This window comes from Leptodactylus fuscus, chromosome 5 (genome assembly GCF_031893055.1).
Source record: "Leptodactylus fuscus isolate aLepFus1 chromosome 5, aLepFus1.hap2, whole genome shotgun sequence".
NCBI lineage: Eukaryota > Metazoa > Chordata > Amphibia > Anura > Leptodactylidae > Leptodactylus > Leptodactylus fuscus.
The window spans coordinates 199,663,444-199,683,034 of NC_134269.1; the positions used below are offsets into that span (position 1 = coordinate 199,663,444).

Below are 19,591 nucleotides of genomic sequence, written 5' to 3' on the forward strand. Positions count from 1 at the left end.
ACACAGAATTATCTCCCATAGTGGCCCCTGCACACACTATTATGTTCCCATAGTGGACCCTGCACACAGTATTATGTCCCCATAGTGGCCCCTGCACACAGTATTATCCCCCATAGTGGCCCCTGCACACAATATTATGCCCCATAGTGGCCCCTGCACACAGTATTATCTCCCTTAGCGGCCCCTGTATACAGTACTATGTCCCTTAGTGGCCCCTGCACACAGTATTTTCCCCCATAGTGGCCCCTGCACACAGTATTATCCCCAATAGTGGCCCCTTCACACAGTATTATCCCCAATAGTGGCCCCTGCACACAGTATTATGTCCCCATAGTGGCTCCTGCACACAGTATTATCCCCATAGTGGCTCCTGCACACAGTATTATACCCCATAGTGGCCCCTGCACACATTATTATGCCGCATCGTGGCCCGTGCACACAGTATTATCCCCAACAGTGGCCCCTGTACACAGTATTATCCCCAATAGTGGCCCCTGCACATAGTATTATCCCCAATAGTGGCCCCTGCACACAGTATTGTACCCCATAGTGGCCCCTGCACACAGTATTATCCCCCATAGTGGCCCCTGCACACAGTATTATGCCCAATAGTGGCCCCTGCACACAGTATTTTGTCCCCTTAGTGGCCCCTGCACACAGTATTATCCCCTATAGTGGCCCCTGCACACAGTATTATTCCCCCATAGTGGCCCCTGCACACAGTATTATGTCCCGATAGTGGCTCCTGCACACAGTATTATGCCCCATAGTGGCCCCTGCACACAGTATTATGTCCCTTACTGGACCCTGCACACAGTATTATCCCCAATAGTGGCCCCTGCACACAGTATTATCCCCAATAGTGGCCCCTGCACACAGTATTATCCCCAATAGTGGCCCCTGCACACAGTATTATTCCCCCATAGTGGCCCCTGCACACCGTATTATGTCCCCATAGTGGCTTCTGCACACAGTATTATCCCCAGTAGTGGCCCCTGCACACAGTATTATCCCCAATAGTGGCCCCTGCACACAGTATTATCCCCAATAGTGGCCCCTCTACACAGTATTATCCCCAATAGTGGCCCCTCTACACAGTATGATCCCCAATAGTGGCCCCTGCACACAGAATTATCCCCTATAGTGGCAGCTGCACACAGTATTATGTCCCCATAGTGGCTCCTGCACACAGTATTATTCCCATAGTGGCTCCTGCACACAGAATTATCCCCTATAGTGGCAGCTGCACACAGAATTATCCCCTATAGTGGCAGCTGCACACAGTATTATGTCCCCATAGTGGCTCCTGCACACAGTATTATTCCCATAGTGGCCCCTGCACACATTATTATGCCCCACCGTGGCCCCTGCACACAGTATTATCCCCCATAGTGGCCCCTGCACACAGTATTATTCCCAATAGTGGCCCCTGCACACAGGATTATCCCCTATAGTGGCCCCTGCACACAGTATTTTGTCCCCTTAGTGGCCCCTGCACACAGTATTATCCCCTATAGTGGCCCCTGCACACAGTATTATCCCCAATAGTCGCCCCTGCACACAGTATTATCCACAATAGCGGCCCCTGCACACAATATTATGTCCCTTATTGGCCCCTGCACACAGTATTATGTCCGCATAGTGGCTCCTGCACACAGTATTATCCCCAGTAGTGGCCCCTGCACACAGTATTATCCCCAATAGTCGCCCCTGCACACAGTATTTATCCACAATAGCAGCCCCTGCACACAATATTATGTCCCTTATTGGCCCCTGCACACAGTATTATGTCCCCGTAGTGGCTCCTGCACACAGTATTATCCCCAGTAGTGGCCCCTGCACACAGTATTATCCCCAATAGTGGACACTGCACACAGTATTATCCCCTATAGTGGCCCCTGCACACAGTATTATTCCCATAGTGGCCCCTGCACACATTATTATGCCCCATCGTGGCCCCTGCACACAGTATTATCCCCCATAGTGGCCCCTGTACACAGTATTATTCCCCCATAGTGGCCCCTTCACACAGTATTATCCCCAATAGTGGCCCCTGCACACAGTATTATCCCCAATAGTGGCCCCTGCACACAGTATTATCCCCAATAGTGGCCCCTGCACACAGTATTATCCCCAATAGTGGCCCCTGCACACAGTATTATGTCCCCATAGTGGCTCCTGCACACAGTATTATCCCCAGTAGTGGCCCCTGCACACAGTATTATCCCCATTAGTGGACACTGCACACAGTATTATCCCCCATAGTGGCCTCTGCACACAGTATTATCCCCAATAGTGGACACTGCACACAGTATTTTCCCCTATACTGGCCCCTGCACACAGTATTATCCACAATAGCGGCCCCTGCACACAATATTATGTCCCTTATTGGCCCCTGCACACAGTATTATGTCCCCATAGTGGCTCCTGCACACAGTATTATCCCCAGTAGTGGCCCCTGCACACAGTATTATCCCCAATAGTGGACACTGCACACAGTATTATCCCCTATAGTGGCCTCTGCACACAGTATTATCCCCAATAGTGGCCCCTGCACACATTATTATGCCCCATCGTGGCCCCTGCACACAGTATTATCCCCCATAGTGGCCCCTGTATACAGTATTATTCCCCCATAGTGGCCCCTGCACACAGTATTATCCCCAATAGTGACCCCTGCACACAGTATTATCCCCAATAGTGGCCCCTGCACACAGTATTATCCCCAATAGTGGCCCCTGCACACAGTATTATCCCCCATAGTGGCTCCTGCACACAGTATTATCCCCAATAGTGGCCCCTGCACACAGTATTATCCCCAATAGTGGCCCCTGCACACAGTATTATGTCCCCATAGTGGCTCCTGCACACAGTATTATCCCCAGTAGTGGCCCCTGCACACAGTATTATCCCCATTAGTGGACACTGCACACAGTATTATCCCCCATAGTGGCCTCTGCACACAGTATTATCCCCAATAGTGGACACTGCACACAGTATTTTCCCCTATACTGGCCCCTGCACACAGTATTATCCACAATAGCGGCCCCTGCACACAATATTATGTCCCTTATTGGCCCCTGCACACAGTATTATGTCCCCATAGTGGCTCCTGCACACAGTATTATCCCCAGTAGTGGCCCCTGCACACAGTATTATCCCCAATAGTGGACACTGCACACAGTATTATCCCCTATAGTGGCCTCTGCACACAGTATTATCCCCAATAGTGGCCCCTGCACACATTATTATGCCCCATCGTGGCCCCTGCACACAGTATTATCCCCCATAGTGGCCCCTGTATACAGTATTATTCCCCCATAGTGGCCCCTGCACACAGTATTATCCCCAATAGTGGCCCCTGCACACAGTATTATCCCCAATAGTGGCCCCTGCACACAGTATTATCCCCAATAGTGGCCCCTGCACACAGTATTATCCACAATAGTGGCCTCTGCACACAGTATCATCCCCAATAGTGGACACTGCACACAGTATTTTCCCCCATACTGGCCCCTGCACACAGTATTATCCCCAACAGTGGCCCCTGCACACAGTATTGTACCCCATAGTGGCACCTGCCCCCTTCGCCGCCCGAGGCGAACGACAGAAAGCCGTCCCCCCTCCCCCCCGGGGAAGAAGGGAGTGGCGTATCGGAGGGGGTGGAGCTTAGCTACGGGGCGGAGCTTAGCACCGTTCGCAGGCACGGAGAGGACCTGCTCTCTTCCTGAGCGTGAGGGGAGGCTGCTGGAGCAGCGCTGCTCCAGTGGCCTCCCCAATCCACCGCTCGGTGCTAAGCCTGTCCAGGACAGCTGGTCCTGGACTGGGTTAGGTAAAAAAAAATGCCGCCCTCCCTGGGGCCCTGACATAGCTCCGCCTAAAGCGGTTGCTTCAGGTCGCCTCATGGGAGGTGCGGCGCTGCCCTGCACACAGTACTATCCCCAATAGTGGCCCCTCCACACAGTATTATCCCCAATAGTGGCCCCTGCACACAGTATTATGTCCCCATAGTGGCTCCTGCACACAGTTTTATCCCCATAGTGGCTCCTGCACACAGTATTATCCCCCATAGTGGCCCCTGTACACAGTATTATCCCCAATAGTGGCCCCTGCACACAGTATTATCCCCAATAGTGGCCCCTGCACACAGTATTGTACCCCATAGTCGCCCCTGCACACAGTATTATCCCCCATAGTGGCCCCTGCACACAGTATTATGCCCAATAGTGGCCCCTGCACACAATATTTAGTCCCCTTAGTGGCCCCTGCACACAGTATTTTGTCCCCTTAGTGGCCCCTGCACACAGTATTATCCCCCATAGTGGCCCCTGCACACAGTATTATTCCCCCATAGTGGCCCCTGCACACAGTATTATGTCCCCATAGTGGCTCCTGCACACAGTATTATGCCCCATAGTGGCCCCTGCACACATTATTATGTCCCTTACTGGACTCTGCACACAGTATTATCCCCAATAGTGGCCCCTGCACACAGTATTATCCCCAATAGTGGCCCCTGCACACAGTATTATCCACAATAGTGGCCCCTGCACATAATATTATGTCCCTTATTGGCCCCTGCACACAGTATTATGTCCCCATAGTGGCTTCTGCACACAGTATTATCCCCAGTAGTGGCCCCTGCACACAGTATTATCCCCAATAGTGGACACTGCACACAGTATTATCCCCCATAGTGGCCCCTGCACACAGTATTATCCCCAATAGTGGACACTGCACACAGTATTTTCCCCCATACTGGCCCCTGCACACAGTATTATCCCCAACAGTGGCCCCTGCACACAGTATTGTACCCGATAGTTGCACCTGCCCCCTTCGCTGCCCGAGGCGAACGACAGAAAGCCGCCCCCCCCCCCCCCGGGGAAGAAGGGAGGGGCGTATCAGAGGGGGTGGGGCTTAGCTACGGGGCGGAGCTTAGTACCTTTCGCAGGCACGGAGAGGACCTGCTCTCTTCCTGAGCGTGACGGGAGGCTGCTGGAGCAGCGCTGCTCCAGTGGCCTCCCCAATCCACCGCTCGGTGCTAAGCCAGTCAGCTGTCCTGGACTGGGTTAGGTAATAAAAAATGCCACCCTCCCTGGGGCCCTGACATAGCGCCGCCTGAAGCGGTCGCTTCAGGTCGCCTCATGGGAGGTGCGGCGCTGCCCTGCACACAGTACTATCCCCAATAGTGGCCCCTCCACACAGTATTATCCCCAATAGTGGCCCCTGCACACAGTATTATCCCCAATAGTGTCCCCTGCACACAGAATTATCCCCTATAGTGGCCCCTGAACACAGTATTATGTCCCCATAGTGGCTCCTGCACACAGTATTATACCCCATAGTGGCCCCTGCACACATTATTATGCCCCATCGTGGCCCCTGCACACAGTATTATCCCCCATAGTGGCCCCTGTACACAGTATGATCCCCAATAGTGGCCCCTGCACACAGTATTATCTCCAATAGTGGCCCCTGCACACAGTATTATGCCCCATAGTGGCCCCTGCACACATTATTATGCTCTATAGTGGCCCCTGCACACAGTATTATCCCCCATAGTGGCCCCTGCACATAGTATTATGTTCCCATAGTGGCCCCTGCACACAGTATTATCCCCAATAGTGGCCCCTGCACACAGTATTATGCCCCATAGTGTCTCCTGCAAACAGTATTATCCCCCTTAGTGGCCCCTGCACACAGTATTATCCCCAATAGTGCCCCTGCACATAGTATTGTACCCCATAGTGTCCCCTGCACACAGTATTATGTCCCCATAGTGGCCCCTGCACACAGTATTATCCCCCATAATGGCTCCTGCACACAGTATTATCCCCCATAGTGGCTCCTGCACACAGTATTATGTCCCACTGTGGACACCCATATACAATACAATATTATCTAATATCGGACCACAATGGAGATTGCTGTGGATCGATCTTAGACTCCACCTCCTCACAGACGAGCCTCCGGCAGAACCAGCGTTGATTGGCTGAATGCTGTACTCTGTATGTCATTCGGCCAATCAACGCTGGTCAATGCATTCCTATAGGAAAAAGTCAGCTCCCGCATATCGCAAGCTGACAGGGATCCCGACCAGATAGAGCCCCAAAGAGCTGGGTGAGTGACATTCCCCCTAAATAAAAATGTAATCCCTAGCTAACCCTGCCTGTACATCTATCTTTGTCTTACAAGACTACATGGACACCCAATGAAAATAAAACACAGACACATCATGTAAGGGGAGAAAGGAACAAATGTTTTATTTCTACTTAGTAGGGGAGGGGGGTTGGGGCTGAGTTGATCCAGAGGAAGGAGAAAACCCTCATGGCAGGGGAAAAATTCCTTCCTGACCCCAAATATGGCAGCCAGAACAAGTCCCAGGATCAAAAGCAAGTAGTAACTTAATAGGGAAAAAAGTGTATTTTATGGATATATTTACTAATATTATCTAAGATCTAATATTTTAGAAAGCTAAACCTAAGAAAAGATAAAAGTATAATAAGAACTAAAAGGGATTTTTTTTTGTTAATCTGGCATTAGGCTAAAGTTATTTTATATATTTATTTATATTTGTTACTTATTAGATGATTAATTTTAATAATATATAATTTAAAATACAAATTAAACATCTATTATATTAAACCTATTTTATTTTCTTTTTTAAAATATTTATATTATGTTACCTATGTGACAGGAGAAATTAAAGATTTATTATATTAAGCCTATATTTTTTTTTTTTTTTTTAGATTATTGCATATTATGTTAAATATATATTAAATTCTATTTATATGAATAGATAATAAATAAACTACATACAAGATACATTACAGATCTATGAATTACACTTATTTAAGGCAGTTGATCCAGAAAAAAGAAAAAAAACAAGGAAGGAAAAAATCCTTCCTGCTCTCAGAAATGGCAAAACAAGTTCATGGATCAAAAGCCATTACTTAACCTATGGTTTGTTTTTTTTTGTTTTTTTTTTTTTGTTTTTTTTTGGGGGGGGTTATAGTTATTTTAAATATCTATGTTATGTTATTATTTCTAGTATCTGTAAATAATAAAGCAAATTATCAGACTAAAACTATTTCTAGACTGTGTTGATCCAGAGGAAGGCAAAACCCCCTTGAGGAATGAGCCAATTTTCCTTATATAAGGTGGGAAAATTCCTTCCTGACCCCAAATATGGCGATCAGAGTAAATCCCAGGATCAAACGCCAGTAACCTAACCTATCCTGTATGTATGGGGGGTTTTTGCATATATTTTTAGTCATCTATATTTTATAAAACTAACCTATGTCTGTGTATATATATATTTTTTTTATGTAAATAATTGCTTATAAATTTTAAAGATCTTTCATACTAAACCTATTTAAGGCTGAGTTGATCCAGAGGAAGGCAAAACCCCCTTGAGGAATGAGCCAATTTTCCTTATATAAGGGGGGAAAATTCCTTCCTGACCCCAAATATGGCGATCAGAGTAAATCCCAGGATCAAACGCCAGTAACCTAACCTATCCTGTATGTATGGGGTTTTTTTGCATATATTTTTAGTCATCTAAATTTTATAAAACTAACCTATGTCTGTGTGTATATATATATATATATATATATATATATATATATATATATATATATATTTTATGTAAATAATTGCGTATACATTTTAAAGATCTATCATACTAAACCTATTTAAGGCTGAGTTGATCCAGAGGAAGGCAAAAACCTCCTTGAGGAATGAGCCAATTGTCCTCAAGGGGAAAAATTCCTTCCTGACCCCAAATATGGCGATCAGAACAAGTCCCAGGATCAAAGCCAATATCTACATGTGTTCTATGTGTCTATCACTAATCTATCTGTGTGTATATTTGTATCTATGTGTCTATCTATATATCTATGTGTATGTAAAGCTAATATACTGTATGTCGTGTATAACTTACCTGGCCTGTGCAATGATAGAATACATGCACAGGCTGCTGCTGGTTGTCTGGAGACTCTTCAGGAGGTGATGATGTTGGTTGCCAGCCAGATATTGAAGGATGCCATGTCAAGGTGTGGGCAACGACTTGGTTGTAACTTCGCAGTCTTCAGATGGTTGGAGAGGATGTTTTCGGCAGCCGAGGTCTCGCAGCAGCAGAGGCATGGTCCGGGTCCAACTTGGGGACATGTAATTGAATTCGTCCTCCGGGTGAAGAGTTTGGTTCTCCGGCCATGGTAGGTTTTCATTCTTCGGAATAGCCTTGAATGGAATAAAAGGCGGCCGTGCTCTTTTCTTCTCCAAATCCTCCCAGCAGATGATGTTGAAAAATGGATGGTTTCTGATGTTGCTGTACACATCTAGCATCTTCGAGTTTACCTGCAGCAGGTTCAGCAGCAGATCTTCTAGGTCGGCATCCAGCCGAGATGGAAGCTTTGGCTCGTTTCTGGTGAAGTTGCCGCCATAGTGAAATGGATGGAATCCTGTTGACATTCTGGACATGACAATGCCCAGTCTCCACCAGTCGATCGCTGCATGAAATTCCTGCACCTCGGGGTCCTGATGACTTGGTGTGCCCGCTGTTCCATGGATCTTAGTAGAGGAGGTGGCACGTTCGCGGGCAATCCCCAGGTCGATGATGCAGATGTGTCCATTTCCATCCAGCATAATATTTGATGGTTTTATATCTCTGCAATGAAAGAAGACAGATGACACTTTAGAAAAAGAGAAGGATAAATCTATTCATGTAGACAGTGACATAGAAAACATGACATGTACTATAGCAAAACTAGATATCAATCAGGACTCTGGGAAAGCTGAGTACATTATTTTCCCCATTACAAGGGAAGTTTCTGCTTACCTGTGGACGATGTTGCGTGTATGGAGGAAGTGGAGTCCACATGCGATCTCTGCTGTGTAGAATCTGAGGACAGAGTATAGAGTCAGTGACATGAAATCCTTCTCTAACAATTCCCTAATATCATGTTACTATTACAGTGTCAGTCACCAGTAGGGTTGAGCGATCGTGTTCGGAAAAGATCGGATTCCGATCGGCGATCGAGAAAATTTCACGATCGTGATCAGAATTCCGAACATGATCTTTTTAGGTGGGATCGAGATCGGTGATTATTTCCCACAATGCTTTGCTACTGGCCAAGCATTGTGGGAAAATGGTAAGAATGTTAGCCTTCACACTGAGTATATGTTCTGCTCATTCTGAGCGGAGTGTATATTCAATGTGAAGGGTCTGCCGTGGTTCCATAGGAATGAATGGAAGCAGCCAGCACACAGCCTTAACCCCCTGCGCGCCGGCTGCGTTAATTCATTCTAATGGGAGACTAACTAATATCTCTAGTAGCTACTTACCTGCACAGATGGCTGGTCTGGTGCCCGGTGTTCTTGTTCGTCTTCGCTCGCTTTCCCCGCCTCCCAGGTTAGGAGAGTGTGGGCGGGTACAGGGGGGGAGATGTGACGTCTACCTTCCCAGTACCCGCCCACACTCTCCTAACCTGGGAGGCAGCGAGGCAAAGAAGAATGCGAACACCGGGCACCGGAGCAGCCATCTCTGCAGGTAAGTGGACACCAGGGGGACTAAGTAGCCAGAGGATTAAAAAAAAATCCTCTGGATACTTAGTGATTAAGAAAAATCACTACACAGCGTGGATTCTAACAATTAAAGCGTTCAATTGTTAGATTCCATGCTGTATAGAGAATAGGATTGTTTTTAAAATCCGATCTCCGATTAGTAAAAAAATCCCATTGACTTGCATTGGGATCGGAATTGGGATCGAGATCGGGGTCAAATGAAAAATGATCGGAAATCGGATTTCAAAATCGATCCTGAAAAGTCAAGATCGGCTCAACCCTAGTCACCAGTAATAGAGAGGAGGTGCTGTGTATGGTCGCCCTATAGTCACTGCAATCTTATATAGCTGACCTGTCATGTCGCCCTTTAGTTCCCTTTCAGTCTCGTTTCCCTGATACGTCATGTACTCGCCTTACGGTGTCGGTGTTCAGTCTGCCGCACATTGTAATTAATTCCTCCAAGCTGCCGCCGGACAGATACTCCATGATGAAATACGCGTTGTCCTGAGACTGGTGTGCGGCATTCAGTTGGCAAACAAATGGGCAGTCTCGGACCTTCAGGAGCATCTGCCGTTCTCTCATTATCACTGCTGCGTTGTATTCTGTTCTGGTGACAACCTTGACGGCCATGAAGGTGTTTCTGCCAGGTAATGATGCCAGGAACACCTGAAGAAAAGGAAGGAAAAATTGTTAAATCAGGTCCCACAATCCCTTCCTTCCCTGAGAGCAGCTTTCCATCACACTGGATACTCCTTTCTAGCAGACTAGACCTATAGAAAGAGCTGCGGATACCGCTCACACATATGGATATACAGTTACTGGAGATATCAGATATAAGGGGGTGAGCAGGGAGCTACAACATTTCTGGACATGCTAACATTCAAGCCATTGGAAACTACAGTTAGCCTCTGATATTGATTAACCCTTTAACGACCGGCCCATAGGGAATCTACGTCGGCACTGACAAGTCCTTCCTGACTGCCCTATAGGAAAACTACGTCGGACAGTCAGGGGAGGATTCCCTGTCAGTGCCGACGTAATTGGAACAAGTCTTAGCTGTATCTTACAGCTAAGACCCTGCTCCATAACCCCCCAACGAAGGGGGCTCTGATGGGTGGGGTTTAACTCCTTCAGTTCCGTGATCAAACATGATCACGGAACTGAAGCGGTTCCCTGATGATGCCGGCGGTATCGGCACCCCCCGCGGCGAGATCGGGGGGTGCCGATATGAAAAACATGCAGTCTGGGGTCTGGCCAGTGACCCCAGACTGCCTGAGCCCCCGTTACCTGGTTGATCCTGCCCTGGTTCTCAGGAAGCCAAGCGATGCGTCTACATCGCTTGGCTTCCTGTTACAGACTGGAGACACGTGCTGCCTGTGTCTCCTGTGTCTCCAGCCTGTAACATTGATTCAGCAATGAAATCATTGCTGAATCAAGTGTCCTAAAAGGGACACATAAAAAAGTGAAATAAAAACTGAAAAAAAGTGAAAAATAATAAATAAAGCTTTTGAAAAAAAATGAATAAAGTTATAAAGACCCAAAATCCCCTTTTTTCTATAGAAAATGAGTTATGTAAAAAAAAAAAAAAAATTGATAAAAACAATAAATATTTGGTATCATCGCGTCCGTAACTATCTGTACAATAAAACTGTATACGGTAAACGTCGGGAAAAAAAACTGAAAAAACCCGCCGGAAGTAGTGATTTTTTGCCATCTCACCTTAGAAAATATGCTATAAAAAGTGATCAAAAGTCAAATGCACCCCACAATAGTACCAGTAAAAAGCGCAGGTTGTCCCGCAAAAAATAAGCCCTCAACCAACACTGTCAACCGAAAAATAAAAATGTTACGCCTCTCAGAAGATGGCGATGCAAAAATCGATTGTAGGCACCCAAAAATGGTGTCATTACAAAATACACCTCATACCGCAAACAACAAGCCCTTATATGGCCACGTCACCAGAAAAATAAAGAAAATATAACATCTAACAATGTGAAGACAAAAAACCGCAAAAATCGCCAAATCATTAGAATACAACTGGCTGCAGGTAGGGAATATATAAGCTGTGCGAGCGGATATCAGGGGACACCCCAAATTTACAGCTTATGAGGGAACAGACACCAGAAATGACCCCCAGAGTGACTCCCCCAATCATAGGAGCTACTGGGACATAGTAGGGAATTTGGTGTTTGCAATGTCCTCCGCACCGCTTACATATTCCCTCTTCGCCATCCGCTGTGCAGTCACGTCCGGGATACTAATACTCACTACACCCCCTGATAAATTATTTGAGGGGTGCAGTTTTCAAAATGGGGTCACTCCTTTGGGGAATCCACTCTTCTGGTACCTTACAGGCTCTACAAACATGACATGGCGTCCAGATACCAAACATCTGAATCTGTACTCCAAAAGCCGCATAGCGCTCCTTCCCTTCTGCGCCCTGCTGTGTGCCCAAACTGCAGTTTATGCCACATGTATGACACATGTATGACACTGGTGTACCCGTTATATCGGATGTAATGTCATATGTGGGTATAAACTGATATTAGGGCACAGCTGGACACAGAAGGGAAGAAGGGTTATTGGGTTTTTGGAGCGCAGACGGTTTGGTTTTTGGATGCCATGACACTTTTGCAGAGCTGAAACGCCAGTAAAGTGGAATCCCCTGATATGAGAGCTTATTTTGGAAACTACACCCCTGAAGGATTTCTCCAGGGGTACAGAGAGCATTTTTAACCCCCAAGTGTTGCTATAATTTATTATCCATAAATGAATACGAAGCTGATTGTGAGAAGTGAAAATGACCATTTTTCCAGGAATCCGTCATTCCAGTGTGTAATATGTAGTGCCCACCTTGTATCAGAGATGAACGCTCTGAAAGCTGTTGTGCCCGGGATACCTGCTTACCAGTTTTTGGAGTGTGTATCTCTGCTGACATAAGTTGGGCGCAACATATCGGGCACTAAAATGGCGAATCTCTGGAAAAATTTCATTTTTAACTTCTCATTATCAGCTGTGATTTCATTTCTGGAAACTAAATAAATGCAACACTCAAGGGTTAAAAACGCTCGCTACGCCACTTGATAAATCCCATCAGTGGGCTAGTGTCCAAAATGGGGTGACATGTCTGCAGATTCCACTTTATTGGTAATTCAGGGTCTTTGCAACAGTGACGTCCAAAAACCAAACTGTGCGCCAAAAACCAAAATAGCGCTCCTTCCCTTCTGTCCCCGGCTGTGCCCAAACAGCCGATTCTACCCACATATGGCATTAAGTCCGTTATCCGGGGTACACCAGTGTCATACATGTGGGCATACACTGCCATTTGGGTACGATATGTGCTTTTGGAGTGCAGATTTAGATTGTTGGTGTTTGGACACCGTGTCACATTTGCAGAGACCCTATAATTGCAGCTACAAAATGGGGTCATTTCTTGGGGAATTCCAGTTTACTGGAACCTCCAGGGCTCTGCAAAAACATCATGGTGCCCAGAGGGTCCCTCTAAATCTGTACCCCAAAAGCTAAAAAGCACAGTGCTCCTTCCCTTCTGAGCCCTGCTGTGTGCCCAAGCAGCAGTTTACACCCACATATATAATTTTTGGCCCCTCGGAATGGCCCACTTAATAGTTTCAGGAGTGCAGTCTCTGACAACACAAAGTGGGTGCAACGTATTGGGCACCGAAATGGCAGATTTCTTTCAAAATTTCAATTTTCATTTGGTACATTAATTTTTGGAAAGCAATTTTAGGCTCAAAATGATAAAACCCCTTGATACATTCTTTGATGGGTGTAATTTTTAAAATGGGGTCACTTTTGAGGGGTTTGCATTGTATTGATACCTTAGGGGCTCTGCAAATGCGACATGGTACCTGAAAACTATTCCAGCAAAATCTGCTCTCCAAAACCCAAATAGCTGCCGGACACTTCCCATTCATTTCTATGGGAGCCGGCATGCGAGTGCTCCCCATAGAAATGAATGGACTGCTTTTTTCCATTCTTTCCATTCTGAGCCCCACCATGTCCCCATACAGCAGATTATGGCCACATATGGGGTATTGCCGTGTTCAGGTGAAATTGTGTAACAAACTGTGGGTGGCTTTTTCTCTTTTAACCCCTTGTGAAAATGAAAACTTTGGGGATAAAGGGACAAACTACTCACTATACTCCTCAATGAATACCTTAAGGGGTCTAGTTTATAAAATGGGGTCATTTATGGGGGTTTTCAATTTTTTTGGTAACTCAAATCTTGTTTGAATGTGCAATGGGCCTGAAATATCTGCAAGCAAAATTTGTGTCTTGAAATTCAGTTGGTGCTCCCATCTCTTTGGGCCCTACTGTGCGTCCGTACATAGGATTAAGGCCACAAAGTGTACATTTTTGAACACGGGAGAAATGGGGCCATCTATTTTGGGGTGTTTTTCTTTATTTTCATGCCTTGTGTGCAAAAAAACTGCCTTTAAAATGACTCTTTTGTGTAAAAAATATAAGATTTTTTTGTTTGACACAAATTCTTTTAAAACCTATGGGGTCAAAATACTGACTATACCCCTCAATGAATACCTCAAGGGGTCTAGTTTATAAAATGGTGTCATTTATTTTGGTAACGCAAATCTTGTTTGAATGCGCAATGGGCCTGAAACATTTAGAAGCAAAAATTGTGTCTTGAAATCCAGTTGGTGCTCCCTTCTTTTTGGGCCCTACCGTGCGTCTGTACATAGAATTAAGGCCACAAAGTGTACGTTTTTGAACACATGAGAAATGGAGTCATCTACTTTGGAGTGTTTTTCTTCATTTTCATATGTTATTTGCAAAAAAACCTGCCTATAAAATGACACTTTTGTGTAAAAAAATATGAAATTTTTTTGTTTGACGCAACATTTCTAAAAAGTTATGGGGTAAAAGTACTCACTATACCCCTCAATGAATACCTTAAGGGATCTAGTTCGCTCATCTCTACTCCCTATCTCTTAGGCCCTACTGTGCGTCCGTACATAGGACTAAGGCCACAAAGTGTACATGTTATAACACAGGAGAAGTGGGGTGATATATTTTGGGGTGTGTTTCTTCTTTTTGATGTGTTGTGTGCAAAACAACTGGTTTTAAAATGACACATATTTGAAGAAAATGAAAATGTAATTTTTTCCATCATTTGTAATAATTCTTGCAAAATAATATTTGTTTGATCAAAATGCTCACTAAACCCCTCAAAGAATACCTGAAGGGGTCTAGTTTTACAAATTAGGTCATTTAATGGGAGTTTCTGTCATTAAATGGGGTCATTTATGGGGGTTTCAATTGCTTTGGTAACTGAAATCTTGTTCAAATGTGCAATGGGCCTAAAATATCTGCAAGCAAAATTTGTGTTTTGAAATCCATTTGGCCCTCCCTATTAGAGATGAGCGAGTACCGTATTTTACGGACTATAAGGCGCACTGGACTATAAGGCGCATTGCCCATGAGCGCCTTATAGTCCGTCTCGGTTCATATATAAGGCGCACCGGACTATAAGGCGCAGTCCGGTGCGCATTATATGTTATTGAAAGCGGCGGCACGCAGACTTTGCCAGCGGCCGCTTAACCCCCCGCGTGCCAGCCGCTTCTATTGGAAGTGCTCGGCAGGCGAGGAGTTAAAGGGGCTCTATCAGCAAAATCATGCTGATAGAGCCCAACCGTAAAAGTTATATTAAACTACCCCCCCATAAAACACTGAAACAGAATGTGAAACTTACCGAGCGGTGCAGGGTGGGTGGGCATTCAGGCCTCCTCTTCCTCCGATGTTCCGTCCTCCTCCTCCGGCGCTCGCGAACTGATAATGGCCTGGGCGCATGCGCAGTAGCCGTAGTAGAAGCATTATGATATTGCGCATGCGCCCAGGCCATTATCAGTTAGCGAGCGCCGGAGGAAGTGGTCAGGACATCGGAGGAAGAGGAGGCCCGCCCACCCTGCACCGCTCGGTAAGTTTCACGTTCTGTTTCACGCCGGCGTGACAGCAGGGCTGCTGGACACTTCCCATTCATTTCTATGGGAGCCGGCATGCGAGCGCTCCCCATAGAAATGAATGGACTGCTTTTTTCCATTCATTTCTATGGGGAGCGCTCGCATGCCGGCTCCCATAGAAATGAATGGGAAGTGTCCGGCAGCCCTGCTGTCACGCCGGCGTGTACGGCTGTGATACACGCCGGCGTTCCGTAGTGTGAATGTACTCTTACGGTGCCTTTTATGTATGTATGGAAGTGGCACGCAGACTTTGCCGCCGCTTCCATCCATATATAAGGCGCACCGGACTATAAGGCGCACTTACGATTTCTGAGGAAATCGTAGGTTTTTATGTGCGCCTTATAGTCCGGAAAATACGGTACTGTTCGGATCAGCCGATCTGAACAGCACGCTCCATAGAAATGAATGGATGCACCTGGTACTTCCGCTTTGACGGCGGCCGGCCACTTAACCCCCCGCTGGCCGGCTATGTCCATTCATTTCTATGCGAGCGTGCTGTTCGGATCGGCTGATCGCTCATCTCTACTCCCTATCTCTTAGGCCCTACTGTGCGTCCGTACATAGGACTAAGGCCACAAAATGGACATTTTTTAACACAGGAGAAGTGGGGTGATATATTTTGGGGTGTGTTTCTTCTTTTTGATGTGTTGTGTGCAAAACAACTGGTTTTAAAATGACACATATTTGAAGAAAATGAAAATGTAATTTTTTCCATCATTTGTAATAATTCTTGCAAAATAATATTTGTTTCATTCAAAATGCTCACTAAACCCCTCAAAGAATACCTGAAGGGGTCTAGTTTTACAAATTAGGTCAATTAATGGGAGGTTCTGTCATTATGTCACCTATTCCTGTCTGCAAACGTAGCTTGGTACAGGAAAAAATCACATACTCCAAATTTCCAAAATTTGCTTATAAACTTGATAAACTTGTAAATTGTCTAAGTTACTCAAATATGTTAAAATTATTTCAAATATGCTTGAAACACAAAAGGAACATTTGGAAATATATAACTACTAATTTTTTTGCCCTGTATTATTGTGCATATGTGAGATATCGCAGCTGAAAATGGAAAACATTGAAAAAATTTCAAAATTTTCAGCATTTGCGAGTTATTTAATAAATTTACACAAGTTATATCAGTCTAATTTTACCTTCTCAGTAAAGTACAACATGTCACGAAAAAACAATATCAGAATCGCTTGGATGCCTAATACTGTTACAGAATTATTCACTGATAAAGTCACACAGGGGAAATTTCCAAAATTTGGCTTGGTCATTAAGGTCCAAAATAGGCTGGTCACTAAGGGGTTAATTGGCTGATAAGAGGAAAAAAAATATTTCTCTTTACCTTTTTAAAAAAAAAAAAAAATGAAAAAAAATTAAGATTTATTTACTCACTTTGCCAAAGCCGCCCCTACCCAACTCCTGATGGATGGTAAGTCGGCGGATATAAAAATCTGGGTAGGGGCTGGATGTTGCAGGGTCCCGGCTGCTCCCTGGTCTTGGCCCGTCATCCTCCAATATTCTGGCCTCTCCTTCTCTCCTCTTCTTTATAGCTCTTGATCCACACTCATCATCGTCTTCTCTCTTCCTCTTCTCCTCTCTCTTCTTTTCTTCTCTCTCCTCCTCTTCTCTTTTCCTCTTTTCCTGTCTCTCCGCTTCTTCTCTCTGCTCCTCTTCTCTCTTCTCCTCTCTCTGCTCCTCTTCTCTCTTCCTTTTCTCCTCTCTCTTCCTTTCGCCTTCTCCTCCTTGTCCAGTGGACGCCATTTTCTATAGATCCTCAGGTAATCCTGCAGTAAAGTCTTCTCTCCGCCGTCGCCAGTTCAGACTAACTGTCAGATAGTCGTGTGCAGGTCACATGATGCCACCTGCCTGCCAGTACTACATGTACCAGCTCTGCCATATAGGATGTGAGCATCATGACTGATAGTCCAGTGTCCAGAGGAATGGAGACCTTCATGGCTGGTTCTTCTAGTGCTATATTATCTGATGATGGGGCAGAGGATGTGACTTTATCACTGGGTTGGCAGTGATGCCCATAGTCCACCAGAATCTCTGTTGGCATTTTAGAATAAATGCAGTTGTGTAGAAAATCAAATGATCCAGATATATTACTGTATGTTTTATCTCCATAGGTATTAATGGGCAATGTCCTTGTCAGTGCGGATCTGGGGGTACAGGGGAGGAGAGGCTTCTATGGAAGTTAGATCGGGGTTCCTCTACTGAGGTGTGAAATATTAGAAAGGCTTTATTTAGAAAAGTATTAGGATAGGAGTGATCTTATCATCCATAGTGGTCATGGTTTGGGTCATTGTAGGGGGAGGGAATGGTAAATGGTCACAGTAATGTATATCCTGCATTTTACAACAACAGCTAAAAGTTTATATTTAGGCAGAGCCCTAGAAATGGTTTTATATTATACATATATGTGTGTATCCAGTCTACAATATGACAGAGAAGATGTAGCCTGGTATATAGGTGATTTCGTAGAATGATATATTTTAGTATGTTTTCCGTATGGACATAACTGGTCTAGTGTTTATGGCCAGGATAATGATTAGGTGAAGAAGGAGGCCCCCTAGGGGTGCAGGGATATGTGCAAATTTGTTGTTGCTCAGACAGGCCCCTGAAGTCACCCATTTCCCCTTAAGTGCTGCTAGTCCCTTTTTGTCCCCCACACAGTATAAGGCTGTATTCACACGGAGTAACGGCAGGCGTTTTTTGTGTGCTTTTTGCACATAGCGCCGCGTTAACGCCGCGTTAATGCCGCACTATTTAGCGGTGGCGTTGCCCGGCGTTAACGCGTCGTATACGCGGCGCTATGCGGCGTTAACGCGGCGCTATGTTCAAAAAGCACACAAAAAACGCCTGGCGTTACTCCGTGTGAATGGAGCCTAATTCTCCCTTAGGTGCCCCAGAAGCTCTGCCATAGAAAGGATTTACTCACCTGGCTTGGCTTCATTGGAGCAGATCCCTACAGCGCTGACAATGGTGTGGAGCAGCACACATGATGATGTCATCACAGAGCGCCTGACTGCGCCAGCGCAAATGCACAAGCAGTGCCAATACCTGTTGAATAATGGAGCAGGGAATTTGTGGCTCTAGAGCTGGTGGTTAAATCTGGTCTTGAAACAACACCTTTAGGCTAAGTCGCCGGCGTTTCCGTAGATATAACAGACATGCTGCGATTTGCAAAGCCGCAACGGCTTTTCAAATCGCAGCGTGTCCGCGCTGCAATCTTTTCCGCAAAGTGAGGATGGAATTCACATGAATCCCATTCACTTTGTCTTCACTGTACAACGCCATGGGCAAATCGTGGCGTTTCCAGTCCGTGGGATCCCGGCCTTAGGCTAAGGCCCCATGTTGCGGAAACGCAGCTTTTTTTGTTGCAGATTTTGTTGCCGTTTTTTTGTGCCAAAGCCAAGAATGGCTACAGAAGGAATGGGTACTCTAAAAAAAAGTTCTTATACTTTTCCCTTCTACACAATAAACCCTTGACTTTGGCTAAAAAAAAACGCAACAAAAAAAGCTGCGTTTCTGCAATGTGGCGCCGCAGCCTTAAGGTATGTATGTAACTCATAACAGAATTTAAAGAATTTATAACAGGAGGATGTTGGAAGAGATCAAGAAGGCATGTGGCTAAATAAAATACTGTGCACAAACAGAATGCAACAGGGCCGCTATAACCAAAGGGCCAACAGTGCACTTGCACCAGGCCCTATGGCAGCGGAGGCCCTGTTGGGACAGCGGGACAGTCCTACATATGCTGTTCCACAGTGGCGTAACTAGGAATGGCGGGGCCCCGAGGCAAACTTTTGACATGGCCCCCCCGACCGACACCGACGCTGAAAACCTCGATCGACCCCCTCCTACGCATTCCTGTGCGCTCTATTATACTCCATAGTGGCCCCTTCACACAGAATTTTCCCCCATAGTGGCCCCTGCACACAGAATTATCCCCCATAGTGGCCCCTGCACACAGAACTATGTCCCTTAGTGGCCCCTGCACACAGTATTATGTCCCCATA

At 45.8% G+C, this 19,591-nt stretch overlaps 1 protein-coding gene across 1 annotated transcript; it reads right to left on the reverse strand.

The window, feature by feature from the left end:
- Positions 1–8,049: 8,049 nt before the first annotated feature.
- LOC142204591 (protein kinase C theta type-like) lies at positions 8,050–18,525 on the reverse strand. Its single transcript, XM_075275905.1, has 4 exons — positions 18,511–18,525; positions 9,977–10,230; positions 8,840–8,902; positions 8,050–8,668 (listed from the first exon to the last, which is right to left on the reverse strand). The coding sequence occupies exons 1-4, from the start codon at positions 18,523–18,525 to the stop codon at positions 8,050–8,052; spliced, it is 951 nt and encodes a 316-aa protein (XP_075132006.1).
- Positions 18,526–19,591: the final 1,066 nt, after the last annotated feature.